The sequence below is a fragment of the Hippocampus comes genome, unplaced genomic scaffold (genome assembly GCF_001891065.2).
Source record: "Hippocampus comes isolate QL1 unplaced genomic scaffold, H_comes_QL1_v1.1 scaffold173, whole genome shotgun sequence".
Taxonomy (NCBI): Eukaryota; Metazoa; Chordata; class Actinopteri; order Syngnathiformes; family Syngnathidae; genus Hippocampus; species Hippocampus comes.
Window position 1 is genome coordinate 70559 of NW_017805223.1, and position 17633 is coordinate 88191.

The 17633-nt window shown below is 45.5% G+C and overlaps 2 protein-coding genes across 8 annotated transcripts in view; one reads left to right on the forward strand and one right to left on the reverse strand.

The window, feature by feature from the left end:
- gulp1a (GULP PTB domain containing engulfment adaptor 1a) overlaps positions 1–3877 on the forward strand; it is a 30351-nt gene extending 26474 nt beyond the window's left edge. For 4 of the 6 annotated variants that reach the window (XM_019869234.1, XM_019869238.1, XM_019869235.1 and 1 more), the window contains 3 exons: positions 43–178; positions 282–394; positions 3185–3877. In XM_019869234.1, the coding sequence (XP_019724793.1) occupies positions 43–178; positions 282–394; positions 3185–3256 (321 nt within the window). In that variant the 3' untranslated portion in view covers positions 3257–3877. The remainder of the gene's footprint in view (positions 1–42; positions 179–281; positions 395–3184) is intronic. The other 2 variants (XM_019869236.1, XM_019869239.1) reach the window with 1 other exon arrangement.
- A 1415-nt stretch (positions 3878–5292) lies between these two features.
- col5a2a (collagen, type V, alpha 2a) overlaps positions 5293–17633 on the reverse strand; it is a 31732-nt gene continuing 19391 nt past the window's right edge. The window contains exons 16-55 of one of the 2 annotated variants that reach the window (XR_002168192.1): positions 17156–17209; positions 16976–17020; positions 16739–16792; positions 16499–16597; positions 16316–16360; positions 16148–16246; positions 15998–16051; positions 15795–15902; positions 15468–15521; positions 15244–15342; positions 15084–15137; positions 14904–15002; positions 14773–14826; positions 14601–14654; positions 14462–14515; positions 14263–14316; positions 14088–14132; positions 13909–14007; positions 13523–13630; positions 13302–13355; positions 12976–13029; positions 12845–12898; positions 12697–12750; positions 12475–12582; positions 12310–12363; positions 11725–11778; positions 10939–11100; positions 10670–10777; positions 10460–10567; positions 10315–10368; positions 10142–10249; positions 9838–9891; positions 9628–9735; positions 9372–9425; positions 9136–9243; positions 8618–8927; positions 8125–8306; positions 7711–7953; positions 6023–6761; positions 5293–5988 (exon numbers count right to left, since the gene is read on the reverse strand). Coding sequence is in view for 1 of the 2 variants with exons in the window: in XM_019869232.1 (XP_019724791.1) it covers positions 6615–6761; positions 7711–7953; positions 8125–8306; positions 8618–8927; positions 9136–9243; positions 9372–9425; positions 9628–9735; positions 9838–9891; positions 10142–10249; positions 10315–10368; positions 10460–10567; positions 10670–10777; positions 10939–11100; positions 11725–11778; positions 12310–12363; positions 12475–12582; positions 12697–12750; positions 12845–12898; positions 12976–13029; positions 13302–13355; positions 13523–13630; positions 13909–14007; positions 14088–14132; positions 14263–14316; positions 14462–14515; positions 14601–14654; positions 14773–14826; positions 14904–15002; positions 15084–15137; positions 15244–15342; positions 15468–15521; positions 15795–15902; positions 15998–16051; positions 16148–16246; positions 16316–16360; positions 16499–16597; positions 16739–16792; positions 16976–17020; positions 17156–17209 (3510 nt within the window). In the remaining variant the exon portion in view is untranslated. Of the gene's footprint in view, positions 6762–7710; positions 7954–8124; positions 8307–8617; positions 8928–9135; positions 9244–9371; positions 9426–9627; positions 9736–9837; positions 9892–10141; positions 10250–10314; positions 10369–10459; positions 10568–10669; positions 10778–10938; positions 11101–11724; positions 11779–12309; positions 12364–12474; positions 12583–12696; positions 12751–12844; positions 12899–12975; positions 13030–13301; positions 13356–13522; positions 13631–13908; positions 14008–14087; positions 14133–14262; positions 14317–14461; positions 14516–14600; positions 14655–14772; positions 14827–14903; positions 15003–15083; positions 15138–15243; positions 15343–15467; positions 15522–15794; positions 15903–15997; positions 16052–16147; positions 16247–16315; positions 16361–16498; positions 16598–16738; positions 16793–16975; positions 17021–17155; positions 17210–17633 lie in introns of both variants that reach the window. The other variant, XM_019869232.1, reaches the window with a different exon arrangement.

The following is a 17633-nucleotide window of genomic DNA, read 5'->3' on the forward strand; positions in this document are numbered from 1 at the left end:
CTCGATTGATGGGCTGACACTTGTCTCCGCCACTTCCGACAGACGGGGAGCGTCTCGGTGCAAGCGCAGTCGACAGACGTTTTCGATATGGTCCCCTTCTCCCCGGGGACCGTGCTGGTGCCCACGCAAGCCAGCAACGGCTGCCCCGTGCCTCCAACCGCACTGCCGCCAAACATAGGTGCCCACACGCTTCCTTGTTGTGTTTTTTTTTTTTTTTTCCTTTGTAACGGCATAAACTCTTAAGTTCACGTTGCAGTGGGTGAATGTGTCCGTGTGTCAATTCGCTGTGATGTCTGAAGGGAAAGACCTGTTTGGGGCGGAGCCATTTGATCCCTTCACCTGTGGGTCAGCTGACTTCCCTCCAGATATTCAGTCGAAGCTGGATGAAATGCAGGTGAGCGGCAATATTCACACAAGGTCCTTTGCTTTGTTGAAATGTGAACACCCTTTGATGCCACAAGATTGTGCCAACGCTAAAAGTAATCGGGGTCAAGGGGAAATGCTAATAATCATCATAGTTTGAGACGTATTTGGCGTTTGAACCATTAGCATTGACGTCAGTCACTCAATTAGTCCGCACAGTTTAGTGTCGATCTGTTGAACGGGTGAGCAGAGCTGGATTTTTTTCTTCTCAAATTTAATACAAAGCTCAAGGTCTGGGGTCCACCCAAGATGTTCTGCTTCAAAGCAAAATTGCCAACTTCCTGTTCAATTTCAGACACGCCCCCCATGAGACTGGTCCGCACATCCGAGAAACGCCACTTTCATTTGTATACACGCGCTCGTCAGAATCAGATCCTTTTCATGCGTTGTTTATGTCCCCAATCTGGGATTTATCAGCCAGAAATATAATAATAAGCACAGAAATCTTGAAATGATAAACGCAGCACTCAAGCGGAATTCAGGGAAGCAAAACGAGCGCACGATTCAGGGAACGGCGGCCACATTCAAAGCAGCTGACAGCAATGCGCACTGAGCTAAACCGGGCCGTTTTTCTCACCCTCTTTTGCTGGCTGCTCTTCGGTGATTGACTCTCAGGCTAAGGAACCGACACACCAACCATATTTAGCTCGCGATAGGCCAGAACTCTTGTCCAATCCAAGCAGCACACAAACCAAAACAGCCACCCGCTTCCCGAGCCGAAAATTGCTTTCATGCCGACAATTTCCACGAGGTGGCGACATTTGAACGCTTTTCTTCCCAAGGCAGCCTTTCCTCTGAACTTTCGCTTCCTCATTCTTTTGACTTTTGACCGTTTTTACAACGTTTAAACATTTGTCTTTGTCTTCTTTGCTTGCAGTGTCAAAGATGGTTTGTACTCTTCTCTCTTTGCCTTCGTGTTATCTGCGTTCTCTTTTTTTTTTTTGTACGTGATGCATGACGGCCGCACAATGTGACTGTTGCACTTTCAATGCAGGGCTTCTCAAGCTTTTCGGGTCTCGGGACACCTTACATTGGAGGACTTTTATTTATTTATTTTTTTACGAGCACCCCCTCGAAATACTAACTCCCACCTGTCCCGTTATATGTCATAGGAAGGAAAAAGTTGCCCATTTACAAGACAAAAAGGCGAGACGTTATGATAACATTCAGATTTGGGTGTATATAATTTGTTTTTTTTTTGTCTTTTAAAAAGAAAAAGTTGTACGCTTACGAGAATAAAGTATTCTTCCAATATGAAACCGTAATGTGATATTTGAGTCAAACGATTATTTGTATTATTTTTAATATTATAAAGTCCTTTGTTGGCCTTGTTTTGTTACTATTTGGTGTTTAATATATTAACCCTGAAACGTATGTCTGAGGTTGTGAAATAACTTGACAGGAGGACCAGATTCAGAGAAACAACGAGTCAATCTTTTACGGCAGGGGTCCCCAACCTTTTTTGCCCCACGGACCGGTTTATGTCAGACAATATTTTCAGGGACCGGCATTTAAGGTGTAGCGGAAATAATACAACGAAATAATATGGTATGAGCTGCATGAAAACTGTGGCGTTTTCGAAATATAATAATAATAAACACAAGGAGCGTCTAATCTGGCCGCAACACTCTGATCGCTATGGCAATGTTTAATGCCTTCAAAATACGATACAACGCAAATTCAAAGTGCATTAAAATGACGACTCACCACAGCACCGAGCTTGATTTTCTGCAACCAGACGGTCCCATCTCGGGGCGATAGGAGACAATGACACCTCAAGTGTGTTGTGCTTTATGTCCAGTCTACATCGTAATTTTGTTTTCGTCGCCTGTTGCTGCAGAAACCCCCCGCCTCACACTGGTAGGCTGTTGGAAATAGCAACAGTGCTATTGTGGCGATCTCAGAGTATTCAGCCATAACTTTAATCCAGTTGTCTCGAACGTGCTTTTAAAGCCGCCGTCATTTGCGATCTCCAGCATTTTTTTTCACTCATTTTGCGAGCTTCCGCGTTTTGTTTTGAAGTAATTGGTCACGTGATGGAGAAGCGTGGCTTGACGTGTGTCAAGCGTGACAAAGACGGATGTAACGGAGAATCCGGTAGTTTTTCAAAATAAAACACCGGTACCAAATGCCCGGCGGACCGGTACCGGTCCGTGGACCGGCGGGTGGGGACCACTGTTTTACGGTGTCTCTCCCAGGCAAACCCGGTACATCACGTGACTGTTACATCCGGGTCCCCTACAGTACGGGTGCCCTATTAGCTCAAGACCAAGAGGGGGCAGTGTCGTTGCATTTTTTTTTTTACCCATTCGCATTATTGCCATATTTGAAAAACACGTAACCGAGAGCTTGATTCTTCCTGCATAAAGACAGTATTTACTTTTCCAGTTTCTGCTAGCTGCATCTTTCATTTGTGTTTTACGGTGTCTCTCCCAGGCAAACCCAGTACATCACGTGACTATTACATCCGGGTCCCTGACAGTACGGGTGCTCTATTAGCTCAAGACCAAGAGGGGGCAGTGTTGTTGCATTTTTTTTGACCCATTCGCGTTATTGCCATATTTGAAAAACACGTAACCGAGAGCTTGATTCTTCCTGCATAAAGACAGTATTTACTTTTCCAGTTTCTGCTAGCTGCATCTTTCATTTGAATGCATGATTAAGTCGTACAGATGACTTTTTTTGTCAAGTTATTTCAGTTCCATTTGCATGAGCGCAAACGCTGTTTCCATCCCGTGACACACGTCCATGTGTATTACAGGAGGGCTTCAAAATGGGACTGACCCTAGAGGGCGCTGTCTTCTCTCCGGACCCCCTCGATGGCCGCTGCTGATTGCCCCAGAAGAGGGCGGAGGGTTTGTGGTCATCTTCTTCCTTGAGCCCGTTTATACGATTTTTGTACAAGTGCCAAAATCCACTCCCATGTTCGAGTGGGACTATCACCCTTTTTTTGTTTTGCTCCCCCCATCTAGAAATTTCTACATGCATTTACATTTACATTGTTTTGTTGTGTTCGAAATTTTCTGGTCCGCAGCATTGTGGGAAGAGACATATTTTTCTAAAAACTGGAAATGATAGTTTGGACTACATTTGCTTTTGTACAGTGCATGACAGTTGTGCAGGGCTCATTATGTCACATGGTACACTCACTTTTGAAGTTAGACGTCAGGTGGAGACACTTGTCACGTGACACATGTGACCTTTCATCAAAGTACACATATTGCAAAAACGTAGTATATCTTTTGATTTTCTTCTTCCCAATTTCACACAAATTTGCTCTTGGCTTTATTGCTGTCTAACTGTCTTGCTTGCACCTCGAGGCACTTTTTGGACCGGGGGCACTTACTGTATGTAATGTCACTACGCAGTGAAATGTCCATTATTTTTACTTTTGGGCTCTTTGTTCAGTTGTGTCGCACTTATTAAAAATAAAATGTTCCTGTAAAAAAAAAAATAATAATAATACAACCCCCCCCCCCCCCCCAAATCCTTCCTCTTCTGTTAAATTGTGCCAGCTTTCAAGTTTTTTTGTTTTTGTTTTCTACTAGTATTCCTGAATGCTGACAACTGTCCTGTCATGATGTCGGCCATTTGAGCTGTTTAAAAATCGACAAAAATGATGTTTCTATAGTTTGGATTAGAAATAATTCCGATGACATGGTATAAAAACTAGTGGTGGTCTGTGGAATCCCTCCTGTGGCACTCAAAAGAATCATTGACTTTCATCTTCAAACTGCATAATGCTGAGGTGTCTTCAACTGTTTGTTTGTTTTTTTTGCGGCATAATGCTGAGGTGTCTTCAACTGTTTGTTTTTTTACGTTGTTGGTTGTTTTTCTTTTCAAATCAGTTGAGTAGATTTGTACAGGTCGGTGGCATTTAACACTTCAGGAGAAGAATTTTACATTTGATTATTTACAATTGTTTGTTTTCAAACATTTATCCGGGTACAATTTGTATTTTTATGTGCAATACATTTTGAACCGTTATTTAACACAGTCATTATTTTCCTATAATTAAGTGCATTCCAACTGTGCGTAATGTCACAGTGGCAAAAAAAAAAAAAAAAAGGAGAATAAATATACTTTTTAGGAACAAAAATTATGCCTGGTTTTTGAAGAACACTTGGACCTGCTACGCAACTGTATTTTAATTGTGTCGCCTTTTTGGGTGTTACGAATAGTTTGAGAACTACCGAGCTAGATTATATTGAGAATTACCCATTGATCAAACAACAGGAAGGTTAACTTGTCACATCAACTGAACACAAATTTTGCAAAATATGACTTGCAGACGTCGATGCACTCAAAAATGACATTCTCAAGTCTGCTGGGCTATGTTGGAGGCGATCTCCAAACATATGTTTCGACTCATGACGACGCCACATATTCTCGCCGTCATCACAACGCATTTGTCGCATTGAAACAGGTCTGTTCCAATTCAAACGTGGCAGGTCGTTATGGATAATATCGCAAAGGCTTTGCCATCCCAAACAACAACAGGCAGAGTGAATGAGTTGCACTGTTTATTTCAAAGGATGAAAACTCAAATGCATCCAGTGTGGGGGGGGGGGAGGGAAGGGCGGATGGTTTCGTCCTCCTTTCGCGTTCACTGCCTTTGGGATCGATCGGGCAGTCAAGCCTGACAAACGTTTAAAAAAAAAAAAACTATAATAAATATACTCGGAATGAGCACCAGATGATCACAAAAGAATGACTTAAAGGCACATTCAGCAGCTCGAGTCACAAAAAAGTCAAACTATTGTACTAAATACAAATTGGCATCAACACAGTTTGTCAATTTGTGTGCAATCAAACAAAATGAACATTTCAACAACAAACTTGCTATTCCGAAATTAACATGACAAGAGCTTGGGGGGGGATTAACAAGCGTTTTGTTTAATTTGTTGCATAGCAGGAGATACAAAGCAAACAGGCACTCACAGCCACCTCTGTCTATAAAAAATAAAAATAACAATGATTGCAAGGTAATATATGAACCCAGGATACTGAAAAGGGAGAACTGACATGCATTAAAAAAAAAAAAGAATAATCTGTGCTACCTTTTACTGTTTCAGTATTGCAAAAAGAATGAGGTGTAAACAAACAAAGGAAAACATGACAAAGCACCGCACGCGACTCACATCGACATCATTCTCATCATCTCTCCGATTCTTGATTGCCTGCGCCGTGAGAGTTTGTAGGAGCTGGCGTCATGCTACGTTACAAAACAGCACCAACATGTGAAAGAAAGAACCTGATACACGTCGCCTCATGTATGCACGGATGGATGCCGGTCTCGGTGACGAGGTAGCTCACAAGAAAATGTTTCGGCGGGAGTATTTTAAAGATCTACTTTATAAATGGGGGAGGGGGAAAGAAAATAGACGCGCATGTTAGCATCAGCCTCTGACGCGCGATGAAGGGAGTGGGAAATGTGCATTTGGCAATGCATGAAACTTGCGAGCATAATCGACAAGGCACATGAAGTGCTGCCTCCGTGAGTGAAAGTGCTCTTCTTTCCACGGGCGGTCACTAACCCCCCAACCCTAATACTGGGCTCTGCTTCTGGAAGTAGAAGTCGGTTGCCACGTTCGAACACCCCCCACCCACCCCCAACCCACCCCTGGATAATGAAAGCTTTTCACCACATCGGTTTGGCAGTATTTCACGAGACAGGACCGCCCCCTCAAAACAGGCTAACTTGTGAAACGTTTGTTGGCTGTGATTCTCGATCCTGGAGCTATTTTGAGGAAAAGCAAACCCGGGAACTCCTTTAAGGCGGCTCCGCTGCATATCTTATATCTATGTTGTGATAAACAAGGTAAACATTTCAAATTGGTAAATCTTTATTTAGACATTGACGTTTTAGTGGAGGAAAAACGTTGGACCTCAGTGAGGCCAAAAGTCAAGACAGACATCGTGAAACAAACAAAACAAACCAAAACAAACAAACAAAAAAAAAATGGAATGAGTCGTGTTTTGAATGAAGTCCAATTTCAAACATTTGACGTGTCACTTTGAAATGTTTGGCTGGGGTGTGAGTTGAAAGGCACAATAAATATTTCGCCACAGGGCCAGAAAAGTCCTCAGTACTGCTCTGTACAAGGAGGCTGCTCGCGGTCAGCTGTCAGTTCAATAGTCTCGGGATGTGCATCTGCCCGCTGACCTTTGGGTTTCTTTCTTTCTTTGTTTTATAAGAAGCACACGGGCCCGATATCGATACCAAACTCTTGATTGGGGCCGCCAATGTCCACGGGGGCGAGATCCACAATGGGAAGTCGCGCAGTTTTCTGTGTCCTGTACTCAAACACTGTCTTGCCCCAGTTGCCGTTTGCTTGCTGTAAAGAGACAAGGAAAGGGTCACAAAGGCTGCACGTGCTTTTTTTTAAAGTAACATGAATGCAACACACGCAAAAATGATCGCCATCATTTGGAGCTCCTAGAAAATACTCTTTTGAAACACAGTCGTACACTTTCCCACAAAATGAAATGATCAATTAAATAATCTATTTTGAAAAAAAGTTTTGCATCCAGCCGGTTGATTTCAGTTCAAAAAGCAAATGTTTGGTTGTTTTCATCACTGTGACTTCAAATCAAGCTTGCCTTTCAGAAACTACAAATCGGTTAGTCATGAAAAAAAATGCCTATTTCCATTTGCTGCAAATTTACCAAACAGTTTTTTGTTGTTGTTGTTTTTTTTTTTGGTGCTCTTTCTGTAATGGCCGAAAAAGCCACAAGATGGCACCAAAGCTCTAATGTAACATCCAATTGAATATAACTGTTTAAAAAAATTGACAGTAGAGGAAAAAAATGCGACCATATTGGCAGCCATTTTTTAATCTCGTTAACCTCCAAAATGGGTTCATACTGAACGGGAGCACGACAGGATTTTTTTTTCTTCTTTGGGAGTGTCACCCTTTAATTTTGACCAACCTCTTAGTATTTATTTCGAGTCTTGCATGTACTGCACCATCACACTTCCCGTGAAATGTTTTCAAAACTGAAATTCTCAGGAGCCCATTTATTTTTTTAAGGGTGATTTTCCTAGAAATGTTTGAGGAGATATTCAAGTGTCATTTTGAACGAACATTTTTAGGGGTTGTCAATTACTCGCAGTTATTGACTTTGGCAATCGGGTGCTTGCCCTCACATTTACTCGAATTACACTCTCGGTTAAAATTCGACTTGAATTGTGATTCATAGGACTTGGCAGTATGAGGACACTTTTATTTATTAAAATTTTTTCCCCCTCCCGAATAAAATTTCGATGCGATGAGGAAAACTTACAGCGCAGGAGTCTTCCACCACGGTGTATCTGAAGCGGTTGTTTCCCTCGGCCTTGAGCTCCAGGTCGTTGGAGGCTTTGAGGATGACGGCCTTCTTCAGGTTGCCCGCCTTCTGGTCTTTGTAACCCACCGAGTTCTTGCAGTGGTAGGTGACGGTCTGAGACGCTTCTTTGGACAGCAGGCGAATGAAGGTCATCTGCACTCTCAGCGCGTTTGCCGCCTGGTCTTTGTTGCCGTAGGTGAACTGCAAACATTCGCCACAGCAGAAGGAATCGATGAGGGACTACAGCACTGAAAACGGCCTCCCCCTGAAAACGGGCTCATGTCCGCAACACAAAACCCTTGGGATACTTTGACGAAGGCAATCAAAAAAAAAAATGGCAAGATACGCCTCCTTTCAAACGTAAGCACTCACTTGCGTTCCTCTGTTGATGTCAGCTCCAAACCACACAGGTTTGTTCTTGGAAGAGCTCCACCAGTTTTTGCGAGGTAGGCTGGCCGGGTTGGCGGAGATGCACGTCTCCCCGGTGTCCAGGTTGCAGTACACTTTGATGGCATCCTCGGCACTGCCTTGGTTGGGGTCCACCCAGAATTCTCCTGCATCACAGAGAGACACCAACGGTAACATGCAGGAAGTGGCATTTCAGGAAAGTTTCACTTCAGTGCAGCTTCTGTCAAACCACAAACACAATTTGAAGTCTGCAGAAAAATACTTGAGGGACGTAAAACTTTAAAAAGAATCTCTTGATTTTGTTTTGGCTTTTTTTGACTTTGCCGGTTTACCAGAACATCATCTCAAATCATCTTTTCCCATTGAAATGAATGGAAAGGGCATTAATCCGTTCCAGCCTTCAGCCCCACAAAAAACACAAAACAGTTTGTCGGGAGTCCACCCTTGGCTAACTCACCGCTCTTTTTGGCGGGGTAGCATCTCTTGAGGTCATCGCAGGTCCTGGCGGGGTGCTTGCGGCTGCCGTCGGGGCTCTTCATGCTCTCAATCTGGCTGCTGAGGGCTTTCAGGGTGGCCTGCACGCCAGGGTCCACCGGTGGGAGGGTGGATGAGTTGGTGTTGGGTAGAGCCTCGTCCTCACTGAACTCTGGCGGAGGAGGGGGGGCATCTTCGTAATCGTGAGGGCCTCCAAACAGATCGTCCATAGCTGCCACGGGAGGTCCCGGTGGTCCAGGGAGGCCTGGGGGTCCAGGTTCTCCTGGTGGGCCCTGCGTATCATGAAAGTATCATGTTATTTCTATTTTTTCTTTTTTTCTTTTTGAATCAGTAAAAGATGCACAAAAAAAAAAATCTAACATCTGTAGAAAAGATGTTCAGTGATTGAAAGTGTCTTGAGGTTTTGTTTTCATGAGTTGCTCCCAGCACCAAATGTTACCTGAGCAACCTCTCTTTCTTGACTTTCTAATGAGACAATACCTCTGGTCCAATTTCTCCTGAGATTCCACGTGTTCCGGGGGGTCCCATAGGCCCGGGCTGTCCAATGTATCCTTCTTTGCCAGGGGGCCCGATAGGGCCAGGTGGCCCCTGAAATATTATTCAAGAGCAAACTGTTATTATTATTAATTTTTTGTACTAATATATTAAGCAAAGAAGAAGACAAGAGCACAGCACTTGCAAATAATATAAGAAATTTGAGAAAGTGTGGCATTTACCCGTGCACCATTTGGTCCAATGATTCCGGAAGCCCCCTGTTCACCTGTTGTACCCTAAAAAGAGAAAGCACAATGTTTTTGTTGCCTTGCTTTGAACATTTTTTTTTCTAGATACACATCTCAAATGGACACGATCCAAATGACTGTGCGTGTAATCGGTAGATACATTTTGCTTCTTGCGATTGTCTTCAAACACTTGGCATAACTACGTTTATCGACAGATTGAGTGTGATGACTGCGGTGGGCTCTTACTTACAGGAGGTCCAGGAAGACCCTGCAAACCAGTAAATCCACGATGACCCTTCTGCCCTCTCTCTCCATGATCACCCAAATCACCCTTGTCTCCCCGTGGTCCTTGGGGTCCCTGCGATACAAGGGCAACAAGTTATGGCTGCTTGAAATCCGCAACGCTACGGATCCTCAGAGGTGTCGTCCAACGTCCATCCACGGTCAGAGAAGAACTCACCACTAGTCCTCTCTTTCCAGCTGATCCGGGAGGACCAACCGGTCCTCTGGAGCCCTGAAAAACAAAGAAAAAGGACTCAGGGACCAAACGTGTCTGCCAACGCCTCCACTCTTCCATTTTTAGTTGCTGAGCCCTTTCAGCGTGCGGCGTTAAGCTCCTTCAGGCTCCAACATGTCCACAGAAAGTCATTATTTCATTGAAAAGGTTGTCAGGCTCATAACATGACACAAATTTCGATCGTGCTGAAGAAGAAAAATGATTACCCTCGGGCAAGGCAAACAAGATACATGAAAGGCCAGCTTACAGCATGTCCTCTTTTCCCAGCTTCTCCGGCGACACCAACGGGACCAGGAGGCCCAGGAAGTCCCTGAGGACCAGCCAAACCCTCTGGACCGTGATCCCCTCTATCTCCCTGGAATGGTATCGACAATTGGTTTCTGTGCCACATTTATAGCCTTTTAGAAACTCTGTCCTTACCCGTTGTCCAAGAACACCTTCTTTTCCTGGCGGACCGTCAGAGCCAGCAGGGCCCTGAGGAACAAAGAAACGCATTCACGCACTAGAAAGACGCTCGGCGTGAAATGCAATGGCAAGCACAGACGCAGATTTAAAAAGGACTAACATCAGGACCGGGATCGCCACGTGGTCCATTGGCACCTGGAACGCCAACTGGTCCTGGGGGCCCTTTGTCTCCAGTTGATCCAGGAGATCCCTGTTTTCCTGGTGGTCCCTAAAAGCAAAAAGGGCTCTTACAAAAAATATGGAATGCAGTGGGCAATTTCGATGTGTAAGGTCAATGCATGGAAGAGTCGCAGCTAAAAAGTAGACTGACCGCTGGCCCAGGGAGACCTGGCATTCCTCGTTCACCTCGCACACCTGGAAGCCCCACAATACCTCTCTGGCCTGTAGTTCCCGCTGGGCCCGGAGGACCATCAGGGCCCTAAACCAAAGTTGACAAATCCGATATTTAATACTAGGAACTCCAACCTTCGCTCAAATCCTGGATGGCATAAAGATTTAAAAGAAAACATGTGAAGCTAATCTGTCCATCTTGGTGGAAATCACTCAAGAGCATTTTCTCAACAACAGAGTCACTACAACCGTTGGGCCGTCTTCTCCAGAATCGCCCTTGTCTCCCGGGCTTCCAGGAGGTCCTGGTGGCCCTCGCTCTCCCTGTCTTCCATTTGCTCCATGGTCACCACGAAGACCGGGAGGACCCTCCTTTCCAGGGGCCCCTAGTGGTCCAGGTTCACCAATTGGACCCTGAGCGAAATAATTGCAGTCATGAAGGGGAACATGTTGAAGATTGCATCATCAGAGTGTCTCTCCCGCTCTCTGTCTCTCTCTCTCTGTCATTGTACATATCATAGTGCTTTACACACAATTTAAATGGAGTTTTGTACAATTTAACCATGATCTTTGTGCCCTTACTTGGAACTAGTATCAAGAAAATCATATGCACTATACAATAAAAAGTTCAATACACCCCCACTAGTCTAACGCTGGCCTTCTGATGAGTATCGTGTTTGAGGAATATGAGTCAAGCAGCAAAATATTCCCTTTTTTGTCCATGTTAGGAGACGGCCATTTTGCCAGCTGCTGTCGACTGAATATGACATCACAGTTGCTCGGTGTTCTCTCGGGACAATGAGCTACCGTGATGTCATTTTCAGGTGACAGGGAGTGGCAAAATGGCTGCCCCCTCAGATGGCTAAAGATGGGCTTAACTCATATTCCGCAAAGGCACTGCATGACTCAGAATGGTGTGTTTAAACTAGTGGGGCTGCATAGAACATTTTGCAGATAACCACTCATTTTTGACACCTAATTCTTATTCCACATTGATCTAGGGTGTCTGAAATATGGAAGATTGATGACAATACTTACAGTTGGACCTGGTGGGCCAACTCTTCCTGCAGATCCAGGGAAACCGGTGGGCCCCTGGCAACAAAACGTGACATCAAATCATGCTTCCACAGGGTAATTGTTTTTAACTTGGTTTTAAATGTGTTCAATAATATCTATCCATCCATTTGCTAAGACCCTTTATCTTGATGAGGGTCGCGGGACGTTCTGGAGTCTATCCCAGCCGTCTTCGGGCAGTCGGCGGGGTACACCTTCAACCGGTTGCCGGCCAATCGCAGGGCACACGTTGACCAACAACCATCCGCACTCACACTCACACCGAGGGACAATTTTGAGTATTCCAGTAACCTGCCACACATGTTTTTGGAATGCGGGAGGAAACCGGAGTACCCGGAGAAAACCCACGCAGGCGCGGGGACAACATGCAAACTACACACAGGAAAGCCGGAGCCGGAATTGAACCCTGCACCTCTGCACTGTGAGGCCGACGTGCTAACCAGTCAACCACTGTGCCGCGTGTTAAATAGTAAATTGCTCATTGATTGCTTGATGTTCTCTCAACAGTCACATGATCAAAGCATTTCTGTAACTATGAAATTCCCATACCGGTGCACCCTGTGTCCCTCTTCCGCCTTTTAGTCCAGCAACACCAATAGGCCCCTATAAGGAGAAACAAAATGAGCTCTCTCCTCTCTAGAAATGCTTTAATTAACATTAAGAAAGGCTGTTGCAAGACATTTTTCCTGTAACTGATTCCTTATTACAACGTACAGGAGGACCGTGAGCTCCAGCTAAGCCTTGAGGTCCAGGGGATCCGGCATCTCCTTTCTGGCCAGGTTCCCCGGTCTCTCCTTTGACTCCAGGTTGGCCATCAGGACCCTGTGATGGAATAGTAGAAAATGTGTCACAAATAATTGAAAACACTGCAAAGCATTCATAGATCACTCAAAGTGTTCTGTCCCTGCGTTATTGGTGCAACGAATGAGGACTTACAGGCGGTCCAGCAAAACCAACGGAACCAATGGGGCCAGGGTCACCTCTTGCTCCCTGCAGAGGATATTCAAATAGTCGGTCACGATTGTCTGCAATAACGAGGACTATCCGGTATATTGCAATTCAAACATTGGCCAGGTATACTCACATGCACTCCTCTCGAGCCCGGAGGTCCAGCGGGTCCTTTCGGTCCAGGTTCTCCCTGAAATGTGTCACGCACTTCCTCTTGATTACCCTTGATATGTTTAAAAAGCAGTCTTTGGTTGTAAAATGCCCTACCTTTTCACCACTGGGCCCCGCGGGTCCTAACGGGCCAACAGGTCCAGGTGCACCCTGGAAACACGGGAAGCACACAGTTTAACTCTTTGGTGGTGAAACTCTGGCATGGCTTGTGCTTGCATGGTTTCTTCTGGGATGAGCTTGCAATGGTTCCATTTATGGGAGCAGCAAAATGAACTCTGAAGTCAACAAAATTATGCCGTCTGCCAATTTAAACTACGATGGAACCAAATTGATTGGTAGCTCCTTGATCGTGTCGCAATTTGACTTGTCAAGCAATAAAGGAGTTCATCGGTGTTACGTGGGCCGAGAGGCCAGCTGCTCACCCTTGCGCCGTCATTTCCAGGTGTACCTTCTGATCCTTTCTCGCCAATGGCTCCCTGCATAAAAGACACCGCAAAGTTGGGACTGACCATGTTGCGTTGTACACTCACAAGACGATTGATTTGAACTTCAGACTTCAACACTTATAAAATTGCTTCTTCCAATTCCACGAGAGGAATCGAAACTGGAGAAGGACCCCCCCCCCCAAAAAAAAAAAACTTACCCTGTCACCTTTTGGTCCAGATGGACCAGAGATGCCCCTTTCTCCTGGCATCCCCTGAAGACCTGGAGGACCCACATCACCAAGGGCACCGGGAGGACCAGGACTACCCTTCAGGGACAAGCAGAGATTGTTACTTATTTGTGTGTTTGAGTTCAAGGAAGGGCAAGGGCTCTTCCCATATCCGATCCCGATGACTCTTGTTCAAATGTAGGTTTTAAACCTGTTCCTACAACCCCCCCCCCCCCACCCTTGCTAAAATGAGGATGGCATCCCGATTACTGATACATGTGAAAACGATTTTATCGGTCACTCAGAACTCCACTATATTGAAGAATCCCCTTTTCAGCAACTTGTCATTGCATATTGAGAGTACTGAAGTGCGTTACCTTCGGCCCATCTGGCCCAGGAGCTCCGGGGATTCCCTTGGGTCCCTGCAGACCAATTGGACCCAGTTCGCCTCTCTCTCCTGGAATTCCACGTTCACCCTGCGGAAGAAACCCCGCAAGCTCTAATATTCATAGTCTACCACAGATCGATGTCATTCGTAAAAGTGTACTCCACCTACCCGAGGTCCAATTTGACCAACGGCACCGAGCTCTCCAGGAATTCCCTGAAAGAAAAAGACCACATGCTCACTCAACAAACCCGTTTATCACTCAAGCTGAAAGCATTTTATTTTCAGAACCACTAATAAGATAAGGAATGGGGGTGCATCAATTTCTAACTTAAATTATACTCACGAGGTCACCAGGTTTCCCGGATTCTCCAGGAGGACCTTGATTTCCTGGTAAACCCTGATAAAACAATAGATGCATCAAAATTGAAGATCCCAATATCTATTCTGAATAATAACATATCTTTGGACATGCAGCGCCGTCATAAGCCCGTGTGATGTCTCCCGCAGATAAATCTGGTATTTGGACCAGTATAATGACACACCTGGAATCCATTTACACCTGGAGGTCCCTGTTCTCCTCTGTCACCAGCAACACCCTGTTGATTGAGTTAGCCCTTTAGTCAGTTATGATGCCGGTGGAGAAATCAAATATTTGTTCATATTAAAGGTGATGGCTCTTACGGATGGGCCAGGTGGGCCAGCAGGGCCAACCTCTCCATCTTTTCCAGGAGGACCCTAGCGTACAAAAAGACAGATCATATCACTCCTACAAAAATCTAAATTGATGACTGAAGTTCTGGTTTCGAATCGGGCAAAAAAGCAAAATGCGACCCCATCATTCCGGGTCACTCACCCTTTGACCAGGTACTCCTGCAGAGCCTTGTTCCCCTGTCTTTCCCGGATCACCCTTTTCAAGGCAAGACGCATTTGGAATTAGAGACAAACGTGTGGGTGTCGAGCGGGTAGTTGCAAAATGGAACTTACGTTAAATCCCTTGGGGCCAGGTATTCCCATTGTTCCTGCGGGACCCCTGTTGCCGATGGAGCCTGCGGGGCCTGGGCGACCATCTTCACCGGGCGCACCCTGAACGACACGCAAAGCCAGACCTTGACTTTGGCCGATTCATGTATTTTATGTCAAAATAGATAAAGGACATTCACATACCAGTGGCCCTGGCTTTCCCTCTGCCCCCTGTACTCCAGGAGTACCAGTGAGCCCCTTTGGAGAGCAGATTCAAAGGTTAGCGAAAGACGCATTTGAGATAGCAGTGCATGAGCTCATGGAAATTAAAAAGAAAGTTGAATGCCAAATGTGTCAGTGTTACCCTTGCACCTGGTAGACCAGGTTCTCCTGTACGTCCAGGGTCACCCAGTGAACCTTTTGGTCCTGATGGCCCTGATATTCCACGGTCTCCTTGAGAACCCTTCAGGGATGAACACAGTTTGGATGGTATATTATACTTGGAAAATACACCACAGACTCTTATCCAAGTGTATGAGTAAAGCATCTTGTAGCGAAGCCATACGATAAAAGAAAAACCAACTCTACCTTTGGTCCGGGCAGACCATCAGCACCGGGGAATCCTCGATTTCCTGGGGCTCCCTGTAAACACAGCCAAAATCACATGACTTTTGCTCCTCAAGCGGTTTCCAGGTTTCAGATGTTACCCTCCTCGAATACAAGACCTGAGTCAAATGATCAGTGTTGGGGGAGGGAAACATCTAAAACAAGCAGGAAGCCGGCCCTCAAGGGCCAATGCTTTCTTAGGTCATGAACGATGTGGTGGGATATTTACTTGGGAATAACAATACAGGTCCCTAATATACAGACTTTGAAATGTCAAAAGTTTCGGCTTGAGGTGGAACGGTGACTCACTCTCTCACCAACGGCACCAGGGGGGCCAACGGTTCCGGGGTCTCCTCGTGGTCCCCGCTTTCCTTCCTCACCCTGAGGTCCAATCACTCCCTGGGATCCTGGGGGACCCTAGAAATGTGACACATGGGAGAAAATGAATGACAGAAACTTACTTCTCAAACAATGTACTTGTCAAAACAATGCAAATAATGTTTTCATCTTACAACTTCTCCTTTGGGTCCAGCTTCACCCTTAAATCCTGGTACGCCAACATCTCCCTTTCACATAAAAAAAAAAAAAAAAATCAATGTGAATCAACTGTGACTGGCAACAATAGCGAAACTGCAAAATCCAAAGTGATGGAGCCAAGGTACCAATTGTCCTTTGATGCCAGGCTGGCCGGTGCTTCCCTGAGGGCCTGGAGGACCGGCGGGTCCAAGATGCCCACCCGGGCCTTGTGGGCCAAGGTTTCCCTGTCGTCATTCAGCCTCGTAAGCCAAGTGTATTCCCACTTTTTATTTCAACTGTGTTACTTTACATACCACTGGTCCTTTGGCTCCTACGCCACCATCTGTACCCGTGGGTCCCTTTGGATGCAGAAAATGATGACGTGACAGTATTGTACATGCATTGACAGTATATCTTTATCGTTGACTAAATAACAGGACATTAGCAATTTTTTACGGTGATGTGAATCGGCTGTGTGACATGACAGAAAATATTACCCTCAGGCCAACTGGTCCAGGTCTTCCGAGATGACCGGTCTCGCCTCTTTGCCCCTGAGGCCCCTCCGGACCCCGAACACCTGTGGGGCCTTGTTGTCCCTATGATACCCGAGCACAGATGAAATACAGGGGGATATCACAATGTGTAGAGTTATTTGTTGTTGTTGGGGGTGTTTTTTTAAAACCAAAAATCGAATCTCCTCAAGCATGTTGTTTGAGAGACACTCGAACCATACTCACCTTCATGCCTGGCGTTCCCGGATATCCAGGAGGGCCACTGAGACCCAAGGGACCCTGGAAACCAACAAAAATCGCAAACAAGGTGATTTGATCTCCCTAAGTGTGATCTATCAGGCACAGTGATCAATCATTCCGATAAAAATGAAAAACCCCACTGTGAAAGCTTGTCTGTTATCAGCTTCCTCAGTGTATTCGTTTTAGCAGTTTGTAAATTCAAACGAGTGAATAGTGACTTACAATTGGACCTGTTTTTCCAATGTTACCAGGTACACCACGTTTACCCTAAGAGCAAAGAACAACAGGACAAACAAAACCTCTTAGAATCGTCAAATACTTTTGGCCTCATAGTCAGTAAGGCCTGGCGCTCTGGTGTTTTCATGACAGTAAAACTTTTCCCAGGAATGATTTGTTGCATACCGCTGTACCACCAGGCCCAGAGCGGCCCCTCTCCCCGGGCATCCCAGCAGGGCCCTGTAAACACACAGCGTGTTTGGTGATAACGTCCTCCAAATCCTACGCACACTTTCAAAATGGGCGGGAAAATTAATTGCGCAAAATGTGAGCAGGAATCATCACCAATTCATAAGTTCAGTGCGCTTGATTATTCATTTGAACAGAAATGCACTTTTTATCGGAACTAGAAATATCAATTGCCTGAGGTTCTCAGAGAATCGAATAGAGCGCAACTGGACCGTTGCGCTTGTCTCCGGAGACCAGACAGCCAGAGCTGTCCAACCGTGATCGATTCAATGGCAGATTCAACGCAAGAACACAGTGACCTGGACGAATGAGAATATTCACAGGCCATCCGCTAAAAGGTATTCCACTCCAGAAATTCCACATTTGAGGACGGTATTGCTAGTTTCCGTAGTAATGTTCGGCATGAGCAAATTAT